Source organism: Bos grunniens, chromosome 3 (genome assembly GCF_055505025.1).
Source record: "Bos grunniens cultivar Pamir isolate PY7600 chromosome 3, Bosgru_T2T1.0, whole genome shotgun sequence".
Taxonomy (NCBI): Eukaryota; Metazoa; Chordata; class Mammalia; order Artiodactyla; family Bovidae; genus Bos; species Bos grunniens.
In genome coordinates, this window is record NC_141167.1 from 5,630,952 (window position 1) to 5,653,958 (window position 23,007).

Genomic DNA, 23,007 nt, shown 5'->3' on the forward strand with positions numbered 1-23,007 from the left:
CACCTTCCTCTCATCTCATCCATGGCTACTGCCCTGGACCGATGCATCAGTGTTCACCTGAACTGCTGTGATAGCTTTCTGGTTCGACCCTTGTCCCCTGAAGCCCGCCCTGAGCACCGCAGCTCAGGCAGGTTGGTCCCTCTGCTCCAGTAAGTTCCCACCTCCCTGAGCAGAAGGTCCAGGGTCCTGACAATGACCATTAGACCCTTGTATAACTTAGCCCCAATCTGCACCCGGTTCTTCTCCAGCCTGGTGGCAGCCTGGCTCTTTCCAGACACACCTCATGTATTCTTCGCTCAGGGACTTTGCACCTGCTGTTCTGTTAGCCTGGGATACTCTGTGCTCCAATATCTCCCTTCCCTCCGTGTTTGCTGACCCTCATCTTGGACCCAGTGCCTAGATGTGTAACTAGTTGTCTTATAAAGCCTTATAAACCATCATATAAAGCCTAGAGAGGCGAGATTAGGTGGTTTTACTGTCTCCACTCTCCACCCACCGATGGTGTCAGGAAAGAGAAAAGACACAGAACACAGACTTGTCCAATGTGAGAAGTCTCTGTTTCACCTGACCCCCACAGGTAGGTGGCCCCAAACTCAGAGGCGATGGACTCCCACTCAGGGAGAGTTGCCCTCAGGGACGGGTGGTGGGGGTCCCTGTAACCCCAGGTCATCTGGCAAGGTCCCGGGAGAGTGAGCCCTCCCTCTCTCCTTCTTCCCAGCCACACATTCTTCCCCCAAGTGACGATGCTGTCTGCTGCCAGGGCAGGCGAGGCGATGGCATGACCCGGGCTTATGGATCCGCCCCACAGCCCATCCGTCTGAGGGCAGACGACAGCGCTGCAGAGCCACGTGTTCTCACACACCCGGGCTGCTCGGCCACGTCTGCGTGTAACCAACATCCCCTGTTTTCTGTGTCCCTCTGTGGATTCCTCCCAACTTTCCCCTCGGGATGGTCTGAACCCCCCACAGAGGCTCAACACTGCTGCTCACATCGTCTGCCAGGTCATACGTGGACATCCACCTCCCTGAGTGTCCTGGACAACCTTGCTGAGTGCCTGGAAATTCTTCCCAGTGATTCTGGGCTTCTCTGTTAACTCTAGACTCAGAGGTCACCGAACCCTTCTGGACTCTACTCCAGCTGGACCCTGGGGAGGGCTGAGGGCGCCAAACCAAGAAGCAATCACCGCCGGAGAATGTAGTCCGCGTCCAGGACCATCGAGCTCCGGGATGGCAAATGCGGGTACGGGAGACCCGGAGAACGGCCTGCTCTGCTTGAGTAGCTGCTGCTGCTGCTGCTGCTAAGTCGCTTCAGTCGTTTCCAACTCTGTGCGACCCCATAGACGGCAGCCCACCAGGCTCCCATCCCTGGGATTCTCCAGGCAAGAACACTGGAGTGGGTTGCCATTTCCTTCTCCAATGCATGAAAGCGAAAAGTGAAAGTGAAGTCGCTCAGTCGTGTCTGACTCTTTGAAACCCCGTGGACTGCAGCCCACCAGGCTCCTCCGTCCACGGCAAGAGTGCTGGAGTGGGTGCCATTGCCTTCTCCACTCGTACTCTTGAGCAGGAACGACAGCTGATGCTGATTGTTGACTTGCGGTTGCTTCCCCGCCTCCCTCCTCCCCTCTTGCCACCAACGGAGAGGGAGCTTCAAGCCAGAATACATTTGAATGGCAAAATAATTTATGCTTCATTAGGGTGCTGGATTTAAAATTAGAAGTTTCTATGCATAATCACATGGACGGTTTAATCTCATTGTTTTGCCACTCATTAGCGACTCTTCTTAGATGTCTGTGACACTAGAGCCTTCAACCTATTTCTAGGCCACCCCTTCCTCCCCTTTCTATAAACTACACCGAATTCATCTTCCTAAAATGCCACCCTGGTCGTTTCGTAAGCCAACTCTAACACACACTGAAGAGTTGGGCACCAAGTGGCACTGAAGACCTTGTATGCTGACCCATGACCTTGTCATCACGTCCACTGCTGCTGGCCGAGCCCACGTACCTGGTAGTCACTCCAGATCCCTTTGCTCACTCTCTTCTCTCCATCTGGGAGGGAACTTTTCTACCTACCAAAACTCTGCCCACGCTTAAGACCCAACTCAAAAGCTACCTGCCCATGAATTCTCTGGTTACTACAACAAGAAGTCTTCTCCCTGCTGCCATCACTGATGCCCAAGCTGATCAAGTCTCTTATTAAATATTCTTATCTAATTGTCCCTGGCACCAGAGATTTTATTCTACAAGCCTTTGTAGCCTATAACAGGGTTCTATGTCATAGATTCTTTTGGATTAAGGGTAAATGAAAGACAGGCCATGTCTCTCCTTAACCCTTTGTGATAGATCAGGGAACAGTAAGACATGTGATACACTCAAAGCACAAAGCTTCCCCTACTGTAGGTGCCTCTAAAATTCTCAGATTCTCGATGTCATTCATAAACTTTCTCTCTGCTCCTAGTCAGCTTCCTTGCCCATCAAACCACACCAGATATTTCTGTTATTTTTCACTGCTGTATTCAAGCTCTGAACCCTAACCATCTCTCCTAACCCTCAGCAAATGACTTTGACTCATATTTCAAAGAAAAGACACCAGAAGCCCTCCTCCCTCGCTTTTCTGGACCTGGGCACAGCCCCACCTCTGTCTTTGGGGCATCTGTTCCTTTCCTTTCCTCCAGCATCAGGTGTGTTCCTGTTTCCGCTGGAGGCCAGGGCCCCCACCTCACTCTGGTGACCAGCCCGTCTGAGCCATCGTTTATTCCCCTTTCTGCAATGCTCATGACAGTTCTCTATAGCCTTATACCTCATTGAAAATACCCAGGTTCAAACCTCTGCTGCCTCACACAGCCACAGGGACGGGATGGTTAAGTTGGTGTGTCAGCTTGACTGGGCTGCAGAGGCCTCAGGTTCCTGCTTGAACTTTATTTCTAGGCATGTCTGTCAGCGTGTGTCCAGACAAGATTGGCATTTGAATCAGAAGACTGAGTAAAGCCAGTGGCCCTTTCCATTGTGGGGGGGCCTCGTCCAATCCATTGAGGACCCAAATATCAGGTTGACCAAAAAAGCTCTTTCCCGTCTTCTGTAGCATTTTATGGAAAAGCCTGAATGAACCTTTAGGCCAACCCAACAGAACAAGAGGGCAGGGGAAGGGATAATTTGTCCTCTCTGCCTGTTTGGTCCTGGGCTTCAGCCTTTTCCTTCCCTTGGACTAGAACTTAAACCACAGGCTCTCCCGGTTCTCAGGCCTTTGGACTCAAGACTAGAGCTGGAGCCCCAGCTGCCCTGGGTCTCTGCTTACAGAGACAGTAGAACTTCTCAACCTGGATAATCACGCGAGCCAATTCCCAATAATGACTCTAGAGAGCCAGTGTGTGTGTGTTAGTCGCTCAGTCGTGTCTGACTCTTTGTGACCCCATGGCCTGTAGCCCTCCAGGCTCCTCTGTCCATAGCGTTCTCCAGGCAAGAATACTGGAGTGGGTTGCCATTTCCTTCTCCAGGGGATTTTCCCCACCCAGGGATCAAACCCTTGTCTTCTGCATTGCGGGCAGATTCTTTACCATCTGAGCCACCAGGGAAGCCCACAGAGCTATTAAAACAATTCAAGTATTTCATGGCAACTGGCCAGGGTGACCTCAGCTTCCTTCTCACAAAACAGATGGTTTTGCCTGTGGGTCTTCGCTGTTTGCAGTCCAGGGCCCAGAGGTCCTCTCCTTTGAACAGGAGGCCCCTGTTAGTGTTTTTGCCTAATTGACTTTGTTTTGGATGTATTGGTTCATTTAGTCCTTTTATAGTTGAGTCTTGCTGACTGGAAAACTATTCTCTCCCTTTTTATATTTTTATATAAACTGTATATAAACTACATCTACTATGTGTTCTCTTATAAAAGAAATAGATGCTCATTACAGAGAAAATATAATGCAGATGAGTGAACAGAGTAAAATAAAATACATCCTTCACATCTTTAAATAAATAAATAGTTTTCTTTTTTTTACAAATATTGGATCACAGCATGCATTCAGTTTTGAAACCAGATTTTCACTTAACACTAAACTGTAAACAAATCTCCGTGCCATGAAATATCCTGTCATCACAGATTTGCATAGCTCTGTAGAACTCCACTGAATCCATGTACCATAATTCATTCAGCCAATTTCCTATTAATCGGATATTTGGGTTATTTCCAACTTGTAGGGTTCCTCAAGTGATCCCTCCCAAAGAAAAATTCCACCACAGAAATGGCTCCCAATCCTCCGAATGATAGTTTTTCAGCTTCAGCAATTTTTAGATCCAGTAGCCACTGAACACATGTTCTGGTCGTCTCCCCTGCTCCACGGTCTTGTGTTCCCCACAGTCGTGCGTGCATGCCAAGTCCCTTCAGTCGTGTCCAACTCTGTGTGACCCTGTGAACTGTAGCCCCGAAGGCTCCTCTGTTCATGGGATTCTCCAGGCGAGAATGCTGGAGTAGATTGCCAAGCTCTCTTCCAGGGGATCTCTTCCTGACTCAGGGATCAAACCCAAGTCTCTGCTGTCTTCGGCATCAGCAGGTGGGCTCTTTGCCGCTTGGGAAGCGCCACCTGGGGATCCCCTCTGCTCCTGCACCACACTGCTGATCATTGTCACTCTGTATCATTACCTGCCAGGGAAGGGCCGTCTTTACATCTTCCTCAAAGTTTTTTAAAGTATTCTCATATATGTACAGTATTGGCTGGGGAGGTGATACTTCAGCACGATTACAAAAGTATCATTTCTACTGTATAAAAATGAGAAAATACAGATTTTTTAAATAATTGTTTAGAGAGAACCACTGTTAACATTTGAAATCTGTCCTTTCAATCTTTCTCCATGCATAATTTCATAAGTACTTCACCAAAAGTAAAGCCTGTAAGATTATATGCTATAAGATTCTGCCTTCTGGTAGGTTTATATCCAGCAGAAATGTACGTAAATACTCCTTTCCCTAAAGTCACCTCGACACCCAAACATGCATTTTTATAATTAATTAATTTATTTTAATTGGAAGCTAATTACTTTACAATATTGTGGTGCTTTTTGCCATACATTGACATGAATCAGCCACGGGTGTATGTGTTCCCCATCCTGAACCCCCTCCCAACACCCTCCCCATTCCATTCCTCAGGGCCATCCCAGTGCACCAGCCCTGAGCACCCTGTCTCATCATGCACTGAACTTGGACTGGCGATCTGTTTCACATATGGTAATATACATATTTCAATGCTATTCTCTCAAATCATCCCACCCTCGCCTTCTCCCACAGAGTCCAAAAGACTGTTCTTTACATCTGTGTCTCTTTTGCTGTCTTGTATATAGGGTCATTGTTACCATCTTTCTAAATTCCATATATATGCGTTAGTATACTGTATTGGTGTTTTTCTTTCTGACTTACTTCACTCTGTATAATAGGCTCCAGTTTCATCCACCTCATTAGAACTGATTCAACTGTATTCTTTTTAATGGCTGTGTAATATTCCATTGTGTATATGTACCACAGCTTTCTTATCCATTCATCTGCTGATGGACATCTAGGTTGCTTCCATGTCCTGGCTATTATAAACAATGCTGCAATGAACACTGGGACACACGTGTCTCTTTCAATTCTGGTTTCCTCCGTGTGTATGCCCAGCAGTGGGATTGCTGTGTCGTATGGCAGTTCTATTTCCAGATTTTTAAGGAATCTTCTCGCTGTTCCATAGTGGCTGTACTAGTTTGCATTCCCACCAACAGTGTAAGAGGGTTCCCTTTTCTGTGAACCCTCTCCAGCATTTATTGTTTGTAGACTTTTGGATCGCAGCCATTCTGACTGGTGTGAGATGGTACCTCATTGTGGCTTTGATTTGCATTTCTCTGATAATGAGTGATGCTGAGCATCTTTTCATGTGACAAACATACATTTTTGAAGCTTTGTCAATTTAATACCTGGTTTTAATTTGCAGTTCTCTGAAGACTAGTGAAGTTTAACATCACTTTAAGAGATTTACTGGCATTTTTACTCCTTCGCATGAGATGGCTTAAATATCTGTGGCTCCTGTTGTCATTTGAAAGTTGGAGATGTGCTCATTGAATAATAAAAAGCTCTTTACATGTGAAAGTTCAATCCTCTGAACTATTTCACACAATTGCTCTTACCATTTGTTTTTAGGACTTGTTTATATTTAGAAGTTTAAAATTGCTTGTTTGAGCAAATGTGTCTTTTTCTAGATTCTGTCCTTGTTTTAATACTTAGAGAGCTCTTCCTCAGCCCTTCTTCACCTTGAGCAGCGACATGGTTTTACTTTCATTATTTTACTTTTTTTAATCCTCTGGAACTTCTTTTGCTACATAACATGACAGATATCACTTTTCATTTTTCCAGCCACCTCACTCCATTTATAGAAAATACTTGCCTTCCTGGTGAGTTAAACGCCAGTTTGATCATCTAAGGGCTTCCCAGGTGGCTCAATGGTAAAGAATCCACCTGTCAAGCAGGAGACGCAGGTTTCAATACCTGGTCCAGGAAGATCCCCTGGAGAAGGAAATGGCCACCCACTCCAGTGTTCTTGCCTGGGAAATCCCATGGACAGAGACTGGTGGGCTGCAGCCCACAGGGGCTGAAAGAGAGCCGGACACGACCGAGCTACTAAACAACAGCAACAACTTCATTGTCTAACCGTTTGTGGTTTCTGTCTCTGAGTCTCCTGCTCTCTTCCTTTTAACTTCCACTGAACCTTTTGTCACTGCCACACTGAAGAATCATGGGTGCTCTAACTTGTCTTTTGCAATCTGATAAGGCAGATATTCTGGAGAAGGCAATGGCACCCCACTCCAGCACTCTTGCCTGGAAAATCCCATGGACGGAGGAGCCTGGTGGGCTGCAGTCCATGGGGTCGCTAAGAGTCGGACACGACTGAGCGACTTCACTTTCACTTTTCACTTTCATGCATTGGAGAAGGAAATGGCAACCCACTCCAGTGTTCTTGCCTGGAGAATCCCAGGGACGGGGGAGCCTGGTGGGCTGCCGTCTATGGGGTTGCACAGTCAGATACAACTGAAGCGACTTAGCAGCAAGGCAGATGTTCTCTCAGCATTCTTCTTGTATTGAATTTCCTGAACATTGATGTGAATTTATTTTTCCAGAATTCTCTCCTCTACACCTTGCCCAATTTTCTATTTTGCTGGTATAGAGAAAAGCTATTAACTAATTTTTTTTTAATTGGAGGAGAGCCATAGGCTAGCTTACTAAACATTTTTATAAATTCTAACTAATATTTGGGGAAAGGGCTTCCCTGATGGCTCAATGGTAAAGAATCTGCCTGCAATGCACGAGACACAGGTTCGATCCCTGGATTGAGAAAATCCCCTGGAGAAGGAATGGCAACCCACTCCAGTATTCTTGCCTAGAAAATCCCGTGGACAGAGGAGCCTGGTGGGCTACAGTCCATGGGCTCACAAAGAGTTGGACAAGACTGAAGCGATTGAGCATGAACATGGTATTTTTTCAGTTGATTCACTTGGATTTTCCAAATAACTGTATCATCTGCAAGTAATGGTTGCTCATTTTGATTTCTTTACTGTGTATTGTTCGTTCTTTTCCCTAGTTGTCACATTGGCTAAGCTTCCCGAGGGGTGTAGAATACTGCTAGACCTCCCCTTGGCCTCAGGCTTCCATACACCAAAACTTGTACTTATGTGATGCTTCTGGCCTCCTTCTAATCTTGTATCTTTCACTCTGGGAGCACTTTATTGGTATCTTTGGAGAAAGAATTTGCTTGCCCGGCTTAGGCCCCTCTGGATTCACCTGGGATCTGCCCATCTGAGAATAAGGGACTCTGTGGTCTCTCTGACTCTCTGGAACAGTCAGGCCTCTGGTGTGGGTGGGGAAAGGAGGGTCAGGGACTGTGCAGCTTGCCTAATTCAGGGTTTGCTAGCAAGTTCCTACTTCAGTTGGCTTTCTCAGTAGTGAAGCTAACACTCGGAGTGCCATTTGTCTGATGCCTCCTCTCAGTTGATTCCAAAGTGAGACCAGGAAGATGTAATAACATGATACTGGCTTGCTGTTTTGTTCTTAATGGTAGTAAAAACTAATCTCTGTTTTAGCATAAATATGAGGTAGGTTGGCACTTTTAGAAAGATAATCTCTATCATGTAAGAAAGTATTCTTTGATCTAGTCTACTACCAGTTTTGATAAGAAATAGACATTGCATGTTATAAAATACTGTTTTCTTGTCTATTGAGATGATGTATGGTTTTCTCCTTTGACATATTATGAGATAAAATTTAGTAGTGTGTAAAAGTTGCTCAGTTGTGTATGACTCTTTGCGACCCCATGGACTATACAGTCCATGGAATTCTGTAGGCCAGAATACTGGAGTGGGTAGCCTCTCCCTTCTCCAGGGGATCTTCCCAACCCAGGAATCAAACCAGGGTCTCCTGCATTGCAGGCAGATTCTTTACCAGCTGAGCCAAAAGGGAAGCCTAAGAACACTGGAGTGGGTAGCCTATCCCATCTCCAGCAGATCTTCCCAACCCAGGAATTAAACCAGGGTCTCCTGCATTGCAAGTGAATCTTTACCAATTGAGCTATCAGTTCAGTTCAGTTCAGTTCAGTCGCTCAGTCGTGTCCAACTCTTTGCGACCCCATGAATCGCAGCACGCCAGGCCTCCTGGTCCATCACTATCTCCCAGAGTTCACTCAAACTCACGTCCATCGAGTCAGTGATGCCATCCAGTGATCTCATCTCTGTCGTCCCCTTTTCCTCCTGCCCACAATCCCCCCAGCATCAGTCTTTTCCAATGAGTCAACTCTTCACATGAGGTGGCCAAAGTACTGGAGTTTCAGCTTGAGCATCATTCCTTCCAAAGAAATCCCAGGGTTGATCTCCTTCAGAATGGACTGATTGGATCTCCTTGCAGTCCAAGGGACTCTCAAGAGTCTTCTCCAACACCACAGTTCAGAAGCATCAATTCTTCAGTGCTCAGCTTTCTTCACAGTCCAACTCTTTCATCCATACATGACCACAGGAAAAACCACAGCCTTGACTAGATGGACCTTTGTTGGCAAAGGAATGTCTCTGCTTTTCAATATGCTATCTAGGTTGGTCATAACTTTTCTTCCAAGGAGTAAGTGTCTTTTAATTTCAGGGCTGCAATCACCATCTGCAGTGATGTTGGAGCCCCAAAAAATAAAGTCTGACACTGTTTCCACTGTTTCCCCATCTATTTCCCATGAAGTGATGGGACCAGATGCCTATCAGGGAAGCCTAAAACTTATCAGTAGATTATTTTTTAAATAAATTTGGCAATCTGCAACAAACTCTACTTGGTCATATAAATTCTTTCAACACATTGTTGGATTTGATTTGCTGATGTTTTACATAGAATTTTTGCAGTTGTATTTGTAATTGAAATTGGCCTAGGTTTGTTATTATTGCTATGATTACTATCATGTTTTTCGTGTTTCACTTTGGCTTTTCTGTGAATATTTCCTGGATTATTTTTAAACTTTTGTCGACAAAATCGATGTGCTGTGGTTTCCTGTTCCTGCCTTATTCAGCTTTTGTTTCTTTCTACCTTATTAAAAGTTACCCATTTCATTGAGACTTTCAGACAAACTAAAATATATTTTCTTGAAGATTTAAAATTCTATTCTGTATCTAGTTATAGCCTCTTTTCTCCCAAGGGTACATATTTTGCCTTCCTTTTGCTTTTTACTGATCTTACTAGAGATTTTTTCATATCTTTTTTCAAAATAACATTGAATTTTTAAATCACCTTCAGTTCAGTTCAGTCACTCAGTCATGTCTGACTCTTTGCAACCCCATCAACTGCAGCACACCAGGCTTCTTGACTTAAATTCTTAAATTCTGAACTTAAACCATCTTAACTATTTAAGTTAACTAAGTTATTCTATTTCGTTATTTTCTAAATTTATTATCTCTACTTGGTTTCTTGCTTTCTTGGCTTTATTTTTATATTACTTCTCTGTTGCTGAGATGAATGCTTAATTCCTTTATCTTCCTTCTTTCTTGATATATAATAAAAGCATCAAAGGCTATGAATTTTTCTGAGAACAATATTAGCTGTCTCACACAAATGTTGTCATACAATGCCCTCATTGTCATTCATCTGAAACAATTTCTTACACTGATTTGATTTATCCTATAACCTTTGAGTTGTTCATAAAAAGTACATATGTTTGTTTTAAATATCCAAGTGCTTTGATGATTTTGCCTATCGAAGACTATTGTTACCTTTTCATTTTTTCACTTGCAACCAGAGAACATAAATACATTCACTGGAAATGTATTCATATTTCCTTTATGTTCTAGGGTATGAACACATGTCCATGTGACACACACATATGAAAAGTCTGTGCTGTTTATTAACATTCTATGAAATAAAATATGTATCTACTGCATCTGTGTGTTTATCATATAAAAATAGACACCATATCTGCCCTGCCGAAGACACTGGGCAGTTTCCTACTGATTTCTGTCCAGTTATTATCTTGGTTGAGAAGAGTTTTTCTTTTTCTCACACCATTATCCAGTTGCAAGTCACTTGCTCATTTTTCTACTGGGCTGTGTGCCTTTTTTAAATAGATTTGTAAGCATTTTCTTTTCAGTGGGCTTGTGGGTACCCAAACCACTAAGAGTGAGTGTCTCACCAGTGACAGGTCACTGAGGGGAAGAGCAGAAGGACTGGACAATGCTGGAGACACCAACATCATCCACACAAGGTGCTCCTGGGCTGGCAGGGTGACCTTTGACACATGGGGTCTGGAAGGTGAGCTAAGGGACCCTTGTGCCCTGGATCAGTCCCCATGGAGCCTCCTGGGGCTCACAGGGGAGTCTTACTCCTGTCTGTCTGGGGGATTTCTCCACTCATCCTCCACCTCCCCCACATCAGATCATTTTCTGGTTTCAGAGTATGAAGGAACTCTCAGCAAAAGCTGCCCTGGATATTTCTGCCTGGTGTCTGTTTCCGTTGTTTTTTCTTTGCAATAGCCTGTCATTATCTTTTTATATTATGAAGTATGATATACACAGAGAAAGTAAAATTGAAGTCGCTCAGTCATGTCCGACTGTTTGAGATCCCATGGACTGTAGCCTACCAGGCTCCTCCGTCCATGGAATTTTCCAGGCAAGAGTACTGGAGTGGGGTGCCATTGCCTTCTCAGAGGATCTTCCTGACCCAGGAAAGATCCCAGGTCTTCTGCATTGCAGGCAGATGCTTTACTGTCTGAGCCACCAGGGAAGCTCCTATACATATCTGAAGTATATACAGAGAACTTCACACTTAACACACACACACTCATCTGCTCCATGGATCATCAGTAACACCCCTGTAACCACCAACCAGATCAAGAAGTAAAACTTTACCCGAAATTTCCCACCTTCTCCCTCTTCTCTCTCCTGAAAGATCAATCACTATCTTGATTTAGACTCCTGTAGTTTCCTTTCACCCGTTTTCTAATCTTTATGTAAACCGTGTCACATGGAATTCACTCTTTGGCGTCAAGCAACTTTTATCTGTTCAACACTGTGTTTGTGAGAGTTAAGCTCTGTTGCAGGTGACTGTGGTAAATTCCCCTTCATCGCTGAATCCTTCCTGTTGTAGGAACACCATTTATTTATCCATTCTACTGTTAACGTGCAATCGAATTGTTTCCAGTCTGAGGCATTAGGAGTGATGCTGTTATGACCATTCCTGAACATGCTTTTTATGGGAATGTGCAAACATATCTGTTGGGCATTTATCTGGGAGGGAGATAGGTTTGTACCTAGATGTACATGCTTCAACTTGAGTAAATAATCCCAGTTTTCTAAAGTGGTTGCACCAGCTTATGCCCTAGTAGTTTTGGAAAATTGCTTCAAATCATCAAAATTAAATTGCAGGCACTCTGGATGCAGTGCAGAGGTATTTCAGTGGGGCTTTAACTTGCATTTCTTGGGTAATTAATGAAAGTAAACAGCAAATAGATGGGGAGACAGATGGTGACTGCAGCCTTGAATTAAAAGATGCTTGCTCCTTGGAAGAAAAGCTATGACCAACCTAGACAGCATATTAAAAACCAGAGACATTACTTTACCAACAAAGGTCCATATAGCCAAGGCTATGATTTCTCCAGTAGTCACGTATGGATGCGAGAGTTGGACTATAAAGAAAGCTGAGTGCTAAAGAATTGGTGCTTTTGAACTGTGGTGTTGGAGAAGACACTTGAGAGTCCCTTGGACTGCAAGGAGATCCAACCAGTCAATCCTAAAGGAAATCAGTCCTGAATATTCACTGGAAGGACTGATGCTGAAGCTGAAACTACAATACTTTGACCACCTGATGCGAAGACCTGACTCTTTGGAAAGGACCCTGATCCTGGGAAAGATTGAAGGTGGGAGAAGGGGACAACAGAGGATGAGATGGTTGGATGGCATCACTGACTCAATGGACATGAGTTTGAGTAAACTCTGGGAGTTGGTGATGTACAGGGAAGCCTGGCATGCTGCGATTCATGGGGTCGCAAAGAGTCAGATACGACTGAGAGACTGAACTGAACTGACTGAAAGTAAGCCCCTCAACATTTGTGTATTTCTACTTGGATACCTTGTTTGAGGATGTATCCATGCAAGTCTCTGGTATATGTTTATACTTGGTGGTCTCCCTTTTTCTGATTTGCAGGAATTCTTTATGTAATCTGAAAGTGAGCACTTTGTCTGTTTGACATTTTGCAGATATCTTTCTCCATTTTTTTCTCACGAGATGATGCTTATGAAATATTTTCCAATTCCTTTCATGACTGAAGATCTCTTTCTGATTTCTCATACATGAACATTAGATTGGCTGAAAATGGAGTTCTTTGAGACAGTATTTTCCCCTCAATAACTTTGGGGGGGTTATTCTGTTGCTTTGTGCCACTTTATTATTACATGAAGAAAACTGCTACCAATTAGATAGTGTGGCTTTTCTACTGTAAACCTGTAAGAGTTGTTCCTTTTTCCTTGAAATACCAAAATGTCATTGAAATATGTTAGGCATATTTCTAAATATCTTTTCAAAAAGTCTCTTGAAGGCTACTTTAAAGACAATTAAATCTTTTATTTTTAAAGATGCTTAAAGAGAATTTTAATTTGGAGAAAATATAGTCTTCAGCTCAGGAAACTTATTATACCCAATTTTTTTTTGTTATGGTCTACCATAATATTGAGTTGGCCAAAAGATTCATTCTGGTTTTTAAAAACTTGTATGCAAGTATCAAACGAACTTTTTGGCCAACCCAATAAACCAGAACAGATCGGGGGCTTAAAAAACAAACTTATTTCTCACAGTTCTGGAGGCTGGGAAGTCCAGGATCAAGATGCTGACAAAGTAGGTGTCATTCTGAAGCCTCTGCTCTTGTTCATAGGTGGCCACCACCTCACCATATGCTTACATGGCCTTCCCTCTGTGTGCCCAGGGAGAGGGGTCCTTAGCGGTTCTTCTATAAGGACACCAGTTTTATCAGATCAGCCCTGCCCCACACTCAGCACTTCATTGAATCTAAGCCACCTGTTTAAAAGCCCTGTCCCCACCAGAGTCACATAAGAGATTAGGGCTTCAACATATGGGTTTGGCTGGGGACACAATTCAGTCCACAGCATAACTTACTTTGCATTATTTCCTTGTTTACATGTTATATTCTTTCTGCTCCTATTTCTCCTAAGATATAATGAAATTCCTGAATTTGTCTTCAATGTTACTTTTCTTTATATGCTCTTTTTGTCCCCTTTATAGTCTGAGCATGAGAAATTTTCTCTGTCTGGTCTTTTAAATCACTGATCTGATTTCTGCAGTCTCCAATCACTGTGTCCATTTCATTTTAAGACTTAAAGTAATGGTTTTCATCTCAGAGCAATCTTCCTTCATCTCCTTTTCCGTATACACAATGTTCATCCAGATTCTCAGTGGCACCATGAATCAGAGATTTTCTCAAATTTTCTTTATGCAGCAACTGTTTCATAAAGAGACATTTGCTCTGATGATTCAAAATAACCTATCCTTTTGCTCTTCTGAATCAGAGTTCATGTTGGTTTATCCTTGGGTGGGGAAGGAGAGAGGGAAGAATGAGATTCATGGCTTTCTAAAAACAGTGGTTCAGGTGGAGGAATAATTATGTATTATTTCATAGAAAATTACCCCCAAAACCTAACCGCATAAAGCAACAAGCACTTATGATTTTTCAGTTTCTGTGGATCAGGAATCCAGGCACGACTCATTGGAGGAGGCTCAGCTCAAAGCTCTTCATGAGGTTGTCGTCATGTCAAGATCCAACTAGGCTGATGACTCCAGGGCCAGGCCCCCTCAGTGACAATCGGCAGCCTCAGAATATCCACTTTCAAGTTCACTCACCTGGGACCCTCCACGATGCTGCCTCAACACACGGAAGCTGGCTTCCTCCAGCACCAGCAGTTTGAGAGAGAGAGAAAGACCATCCAGAACAGAAGCTGCGGTCCCTCTGTGACCTAACCTCCAAAGTGAAGCCATCTCCTTTGCTGTGCCATGCCAGTTAGGACCAGGTCCCCGAGTCCACACTTGAGGGGAAGGGATGATGCAGCATGCAGAGATCTGAGATGGGTCAGCAGGGCCATCGCCCAAGTTGCCCACTACAGTTGGGTAGATCATGGACCGTGTGTGTCCCTGAGGTCAAAGATTTTCAGACCCAGACTAGAGAACTGCATGTGTGCTAAGTCGCTTCAGTCATGTCCAGCCCTTTGCAACCCCTTGGACTGCAGCCCACCAGGCTCCTCTGTCCATGGGATTCTCCAGGCAAGAATACTGGAGTGGGTAACCATGCCCTCCTTCAGGAGATCGTCCTGATCCAGGGCTTGAACTTCGGTCTCCTGCATTGCTGGCACAGCCTTTACCACCTGAGCCGCCAGGGAAGCCGCTTTTAGCATATAACCCTCTGGAATGGCTGGTGCGATGCTCCCTTCTGAAACATGCATGACTGAAACTGGAAGGTCTTCAGGAGCAGAATGTAACTGAGATGCTGATGTTCTTGGGGCACCCGGAGGGGCTCGGGGCCCTTCCCCAACCTGCAGAAGAGGCAAGACCCACTCCACACCCATCCCAGGGCTCCTCTCCCACTCACACCTATGGTGAGCTGGCCCACCCTATCTCAGTCTTGCCTGTCCTGTTTCCTACAGAGATTCCTCAACACTTTTGTCATAGCGAGGCAGTTCGCCCTTAACTTCAACCGAATACACATCTTCTGCCCTTTTCTCCCCTTTCTTTATTTCCGAGACTATCTAAGATGGGAGGGCTTCACACCTGAAAGCAGATTACAAATTTTGCCTCTGCATCCTTGAATTGGTCAAGGTCAGACCAGCGGTACACAGACTGCTTTGCTCCATCAGGTTGATTTGCTATTTATTTCTTTTTGGCCACGTCAGTTCTTCAGTTGCAGAACTCAGGATCTTCACCGCATCCTGCAGGATCTTTCACTGTGGTACATGGACTCTCCAGATGCGGCTCACGGGCTCCAGGGCACTCGGGTTCAGCAGTTGTGGCGTGTGGGGTCTCAGTTCCTGACCAGGAACTGAACCTGCCACCTTTGCATTGCAAGGCGGATTTTTAACCCCTGGGCCACCAGGGAAGTCCCTATCAGATTGAGTTTGCCTTTTAACCCTCAGAAGTCAAACTTTCCACCTTACAATATTGTGGCTCAATAGGTGATGCCCTGTCTCCCCAACCGACATCAGTGACACCCACAATTAGCTGGATCACTCTTGGAAAGCCATGACCCTGGTGGTCTTGGCTCAGCAAAGTGTCTCTTGATCAGGAGAACAACCTCCAGCCACTCGAGATTATTTCAAAGCACTTGCCGTTCTTTCTTTATCCAGTTCCTACCTACGTCACAGCCACTCCTGGGCCTTTGCTCACTAAGTCCTTTTAATGTTCCCAGTCCCTGCCTCAGTCCTTGGTCGTCTTTACTTCCCTCCCATCCCTTCCCCATCTTTTTTCACAGGACCGCATCTCAAAAGAAAGAGCAAAATAGAAAAGAAGGAAGCGGAAGAAACTCAGAGAGGGCAGATTTGGGCGCAGTGGGGGGTCTGAATGCAAAGAACGGCCACACAGTTCTGAAAAGCATGGTGAACTCTGAGTAAATTCTATGGATTGTATCAAAGTCAAAAAATAAAGAGCACATCCCAAAGATGCATTTGCATCTTAGCTCTGCCGCTTACTACTCCGTGATGATGAGAGCTCCTGCCTCGCAGGATGGTTGAGAGAAGAGGTGTTCATATATGTAGCATCTTTAGAAGACTGCCTGGCATACAACAGAACTGTATAAGAAGTACACAGTATATAGTATAGTATATACTACGCTACAGTTTTTAGTACATTCTATACCGTATACCACAGTATATAGTATATTATATACTGCAGTATATAGTGGGTATATTCTATACCACATACTACAGTACTTAGTGGGCTTCCCTGAGAGCTCAGTTGGTAAAGACTCCGCCTGCAATGCAGGAGACCTGGTTCAGTTCCTGGGTTGGGAAGATCCACTGGAGAAGGGATAGGCTACCCACTCCTGTATTCTTGGGCTTCCCTTGTGACTCAGCTGGTAAAGAATCTGCCTGCAATGCAGGAGACCTGGGTTCGATTCTATTAACTAGTTGTGTCAATAGAAATAGAAATTAACTATTTCTTGAAAAGGTAGAACTCATCAGAGGAACTATCTGGAACTGAGTTTGGGGGAGAGGCTCAGATGGTAAAGAATCTGCCTGCAATGCAGGAGACCTGGGTTCAATCCCTGGGTCGGGAAGATTTCCTGGAGGAGGGAAAGGCTACCCACTCCAGTACTCTGGCCTGGAGAATTCCATGGACCAAACAGACACGGATTATACAAGAGTCTGACATGACTGAGTGACCTTCACTTCACAGTATATAGTATACTATATTCTCAGCATATCAAGAAATGCCTGGCATATATGAGAGGTCAAAAAGTGTTTATTGATGGGGGGAATAAATTAGGAATTTGGAATAAACAAATATACCATACATAAAATAGATAAACAAGGACCTACTCTATAGCATAGGGAACTATATTCAACATCTTGTAATAACTTAGAATGGAAAAGAATAGGTATAGATATTTTGTTGCTATTGTTCAACACTAAGTTGTGTCCAGTTGCTTGCAACCCCATGGACTGCAGCACACCAGGCTCCTCTGTCCTTCACTATCTCCCAGAGTTTGCTCAAACTCATGTTCATTGAGTCAGTGATGCTATCTAACCATCTCATCTTCTGCCACTGTCCCCTTCTCCTTCTGCCCTCAGTTTTTCCCAGCATCGGGGTCTTTTCAGGTGAGTTGTCTCTTTGCATCAGGCAGTCAAAGTATTGGAGTTTCAGCTTCAGCATCAGTCCTTCCAAAGAATACTGAGGGTTGATTTCCTTTAGGATCGACTGGTTTGATCTCCTTGCAGTCCAAGGAACTCTCAAGAGTCTCCTCCAGCACCACAGTTTGAACGCATCAATTCTTTAGCACTCAGCCTTCTTTACGGTCCAGGTCAGCCCCAGGCTGGTGAGTCCACTGGGTTAGACAGTGAGATTTGAGTCGAGAGCACTCGAGGGCTGACCTTCAGGGAAACTGCATGTGGAAGGAGTTCTCCAGGACCTAAGAGTTTAACAAGGGCCTTTCAAGCTCAAAGGAGCACTCAGTCTCAGAAGTGGACCCATTTCACAGCGGAATTATGCCACGGTCACCTTGAGTTAACCTGGATATGCCTGGCGCTTGTTCCTGACCTGAGGCCACAATGGGGTTTGCATATACGTGACTGACCATTTTTCCAAACCATGACCCTCTGCTGGCAACCAACTTATTGATTCTCCTCCGAAGCATGACCCTCTGCTGGCAACCAACTTATTGATTCTCCTCCGAAGCGGGGCTGAGACTAAATTAGACCCACACTGTTTCCATTTATTCATCAGGCATTGTTGTCTTGCTACACAATGTCTTACTGTTCAAGACCAGGAGTATTGATAGAGAAAAACTCCAAGGCTGGTGGTCTCAAAGGCATGCTATTCATCTCTCTGCACAGTTATACCGAGCTCATCAGATGCAAACTGCGTGATGCAAAAAATTTTAGGTAGCGTTTATGTTCTTCTATGAGGATCTGTGTTATTAGTCTTCATTTAACCAGACTTGTACACATAACTCGATGTAAGTCACATACAATATATCACTGAAACCCATGAATCATGGTTGTTCAGTTCCTCAGTCATGTTCGACTCTTTGCAACCCCATGGACTGCAGCACACCAGGCTTTCCTGTCCTTCATCATCTCCTGGACTTTGCTCAAACTCATGTCCATTGAGATGGTGATGCCATCCAACCATCTCATCCTCTGTCATCCCCTTCTCCTCCAGCCTTCAATCTTTCCCAGCATCAGGGTCTTTTCTTGATACTGGGAAAGATCATGAATCATGGTACCCTCTGATGATTATTTAAACCTCCAAGTGGAACAATGAAGCGACCTTTATCTGATCCAGAGAAAGCCAAGATCTCTCTACCATTGATTGCTTAAATATATTCTGTACCTTTCAAGGACAGTTGGTGAAGGAGAAAGTCAAATACAAGATTTCCAAGAAGTTCAAGGAGAAATATTGGTACCTGGTCCCTTCCTCCTCAAATGATGGCTCGACTTGTAGGGGACTGAGGCATGGGGGGCAGTTGGGGATCCCATGAACAAATCAAAAAAAGGAAAGACAAAGAAACAGAAATCAGAAGATTTCACAATGAAATAAGGAAATTCATGTTGCCTTAAATATAATTTGTGTTAGTTACATTTCAATTCCTAATTTATACATAGCAGGGTTAATAAAGAATTACATTATAACAAAATTAGCCAGAATAATTAGCATAGTATATGTGCTACTGATTAAACACCCAGCAGATAGCTTGATAATTAAGATCAGCGAGTGCCATATTTTGAGGCTTTGTCATCTTATTATCTGCCTAACAAGTGCTTCATCTTTACCTCCTTTCTGATTTGAAGTTTGATAGCAATCTCTAATAATCCTCATTTTATTTCTTTAAGTCAACTTACCCAAATTCCGATCAATTTCCTGTGATCACTACACTTTGTCTCTTTGTGTTGACACAAATGAGCTGGTGTTAAATTTCTTTGCAAATGTAAGGCATCTGATGCTCACTACAAGGCATTTGTGTTTGGAAACTCAGAGTTAAAATCTCTTTCAAAACCCATCATTCTTTGGTTGGAGAAAGAACCAGAGGCCAACCACAGACTCTGCAAGTTAGTCAGATGTCTGCATACAGATTCCCAGAGTTCATTTCTCCTTTCTAGGCAGAGCCCCATTGCCAGAGATTTCAGCAATGTCTCCATCAGGGTCCATCAGCAGCCCCTCAAGTGGTCCTGGCTGGCTTCTCTGATGACCCTAACCCGTGATGCTACTGTTCCTCTACTTGAGGAGGCTGGGGTCAGCTGTTTTCCTTTTAACATTCAGCGAGATTTTCTCATAGAAAGCCAGAGTTCAATTACAGAAGAATGGAAGGCTTAGAGAGTCGACTCACATTCTTTGTCGTGTGTCTGCTGCATCTCTTTAAACCAAAACCAGGATGTGTTCATGATTTTAAAGGCAGAGTGAACACACTACCTACATCAACCAGGAATACTTTCAGCTGCAAGTCACAGAAGACACATGAAGAGTCCTTAAGGAATAAAGACAAGAAGTCTGGCAATTGGCAGCCTGAAGCTGGGACAAAGGTTCAGAAATGCCATCAAGGGATCATCTGTCCCACTCCCTCTTTCTGTTCCACCTACCTGAGTATGTTGAGACTTCATCTCATGTCTGTCCCCTCATGGCTGTAATATGGCTGCCACAGCTCCACACATCATGTCCATGTTCAAGGAGAGAAGAAAGAGAAATGAAAGAAGTGCCAGCCACTACCTCCCCTTTCAATCAAGAAGGCAAAAATTTCCCAGATGCACCAAAGCAGATCATGCCTGCTCTCACTGGCCACAACTGTGTTACAAGGGAGGCTAAGAAGTCTGGTAACTAGCAAAGGAGACAAGGGCAGATATTGCTGACTAAGATCAACATAATTCATCACCAGGGGCCAGGCACATTGTTGCAACAAAGAAAACCCAGGCTCTGTTAAGTAGGAGGAAGGAGAACAAATATTAGGCAGGAAGTCCAGGGCTGGACTTTCAGCTGCAAGTCACAGAAAACACATGAAGAGCCCTTAAGGAATAAAGACAAGAAGTCTGGCAATTGTTTACATCAAATGCAGATGTAGACGTGTTAGGGAAAAGCATCAGCATATGGAACAGAAGCTGCAAAGTCACGCAGAGAAGCTGAGAGGAGAAGGGTGTTTTATTCAAGGTTCTCCAGAGAAACAGAACCAAGAGGATGGGGGTGTGTGTGTGTGTATAGTCTTAAAATAAAGACACATATGATTTATTTTTTAAGAAATCAATGCACATAACTGTAGCAACCAGTAAGTCCAAACCCTGAAGTGCAGGTCAGCAGGCTGGAGACCCAGGAGGAGCTGCAGGTCTAGTCCAAACTCTATCTGATAGCAGAATACCTTCTTGCTTGGGGGCATCAGTGTTTATTCTTTGAAGGTCTGCGACTGATTGGATGAAGCCCACTCAGATTATGAAGGGTCATCTGCTTTACTCAAAGTCCGCCAACTTAAGCATTAATCTCGTCAAAAAACCTCACAGGAACATCCAGAATATGTTTGACCAAGTATCTGGGGTAGGATGGTCCAGCCAGGTTCACACATAAGATTAACCATCACATGGGGAGACAGTGAGGAAAGGAAGAGGTGGCAAGACTGAGACACAAGTTGAAGGGGACTCTATAAAAGCCATATGAATACATACATCCATATTGGGTTGGCCAAAAATTCGTTCAGATTTTTCTGCAAAATTTTATGTATGGGCTTCCCAGGCAGCGCAGTGGTAAAGAACCCGCCTGCCAATGCAGGAGACACAGGAGATGTGGGTTCAATCCCTGGGTCAGGAAGATCCCCTGGAGGAGGAAATGGCAACCCACTCCAGTATTCTTGCCTGGAGAATCCCACGGACAGAGGAGCCCGGCGGGCTGCAGCCCATGGGGTCAGCACAGAGTTGGACACGACTGATCACAACACCAATATGTGTATAACTGAATCACTCTGCGTGCACCAGAATCTACCACCACATTATAAACCAACTACGCTTCAACTGAAAAACTATGATTAATTGTTTAAATTTTAAATATAGAAAAAAAACAACTAGGTGAGGGCAGAGAAGAAACAGCACGGAAGGGCACAAACTTGCAACCACTGGATAAGTAAGTCCTGGAGATCCAGCGCACGGGAAGGTGACGATAGACAACAGTGCTGTTGAAGACAACGTCAACCTGTCTAAGAGACTCCAAAACTGAAGTATCCATACCACAAGAGAAGACAAAAGCTTGCAATTCTGTAACATGATAGCGGTGTCAGCTAACACTGCGATGACAACCATGTCACAATACATAAATGCATCAAATCAACGTGACCTACACCTCGAACTTGCACAGTGTTATCTATTTCAATTTTTAATGTATCCAAAAACTAACTTTTAAGCTAAATGGCCCAGCCTGGGCCCCTCAAGTTGTCAGAGCACCCAGCTGCCACTGGACCCAGATGGAGGAGATGCAGGACCATTAGAGACAGAGGTTATGGGGGGGAAAGCCGCCTACCCCCAAGGAATGTGCAGAAACCAGCACCAGCGCCTTGCACGTCCATCGGGCGTGGAATTGGATGCTTTACGCTGAGGTTCGCATCCTTAAGAAGTACAGAGGCTGCCGCTCACACTTAGGATGCTTGTCTGTGTTCACTTACGTGATGATCTTGTCTTCTCAGGACCGGCCAGTCCATCTCTGAATTCAGAAACCAAAGATGTTCCTGCATTCTCCTCGGTTTCAAGTCAGGTCCAACTTGTAGTCAACCAGACTCTTTTTAGATGAAGTGAAGGAGTACAGTGGTATATTAATAGAACGTTATAAAACGTTCCTTTCAACAGCACAGAGATTTGCAAGCCCAATCTTGGGGAAAAGGATCTTAAACATTCAGGACAGAGTCTCACTTTGACAAAAGAAGACGTTGGTCAGCAGTGCCAAGGACAGCCTGACTTTTTACAACCCTGTGCTCTTTGCTTCTCCCACTCACAGACGCGTTTACTGGCCCCGTCTCTAGGATCCTAACGGAGGCCTTGGAGATTAATTCCCGTCTCTGTGAGGAAGGGAGTGGGGAGGGCTGCTGGCAGGTGGCCAGTCCCCGGGGCTGTAACTGACCACGTTTCTTCTATTTATAGGCTTCCCCACAGCCCTGTCCACACAGCTGCTGACTCTGGACTCAGCTGAGAAGAGCGATTTGGTTAACACACAGGCGACAGCACAATGTCGGTCTCTGATCGCCTTCCCGATTACCCGGTCAACTCCGATTTCGTAAAGAAATTAAAGGCAGCCCTGGAAGGCAGGGATGAGGCGAGACTGAAGGACTTGATCTGCGCTGACGTTCGGCACGTGGACGCCGTGATAGAACTGGCCAATGACGACTGGATGAAGGACCCCTCCGCCCAGCTGCCCCCCGGGGTGCTCGTAGGTAACCGCCACGTACCTGCTGGGTTCCCACCGTGCACACGCGAGGGGGGGGATTTTGAGTGTGGAGGGCAGATGGTTGAAAGAGGAGAATGATACATGCCCAGCTCTGCGATTATTATCTATAAGCATACATACGTGCTGCCTATATTGTGTATACGTATATGTACATAGCATATACCTGTGTGTATATGCAGTATGTATCATAGTATATATCTGTATGTCATAGTATTATACACATATTTACTACGTATATACACAATATTCATATACATATACTACACTGGCCAAAAAGTTCCTTCAAGTTTCTCCGTAGCATCTTAGGGAATACATAATATACATAGGTGCCATGTATGTAAATACATATAGTATACATATAGAT

General features: G+C 44.5%; 1 protein-coding gene across 2 annotated transcripts in view; it reads left to right on the plus strand.

The window, feature by feature from the left end:
* The first annotated feature begins 22,335 nt into the window (after positions 1 to 22,335).
* The window catches only part of ASB18 (ankyrin repeat and SOCS box containing 18), a 73,203-nt gene continuing 72,531 nt past the window's right edge, over positions 22,336 to 23,007 (plus strand). The window contains exon 1 of one of the 2 annotated variants that reach the window (XM_086376682.1): positions 22,336 to 22,629. In XM_086376682.1, the coding sequence (XP_086232808.1) occupies positions 22,425 to 22,629 (205 nt within the window). In that variant the 5' untranslated portion in view covers positions 22,336 to 22,424. The remainder of the gene's footprint in view (positions 22,630 to 23,007) is intronic. The other variant, XM_086376672.1, reaches the window with a different exon arrangement.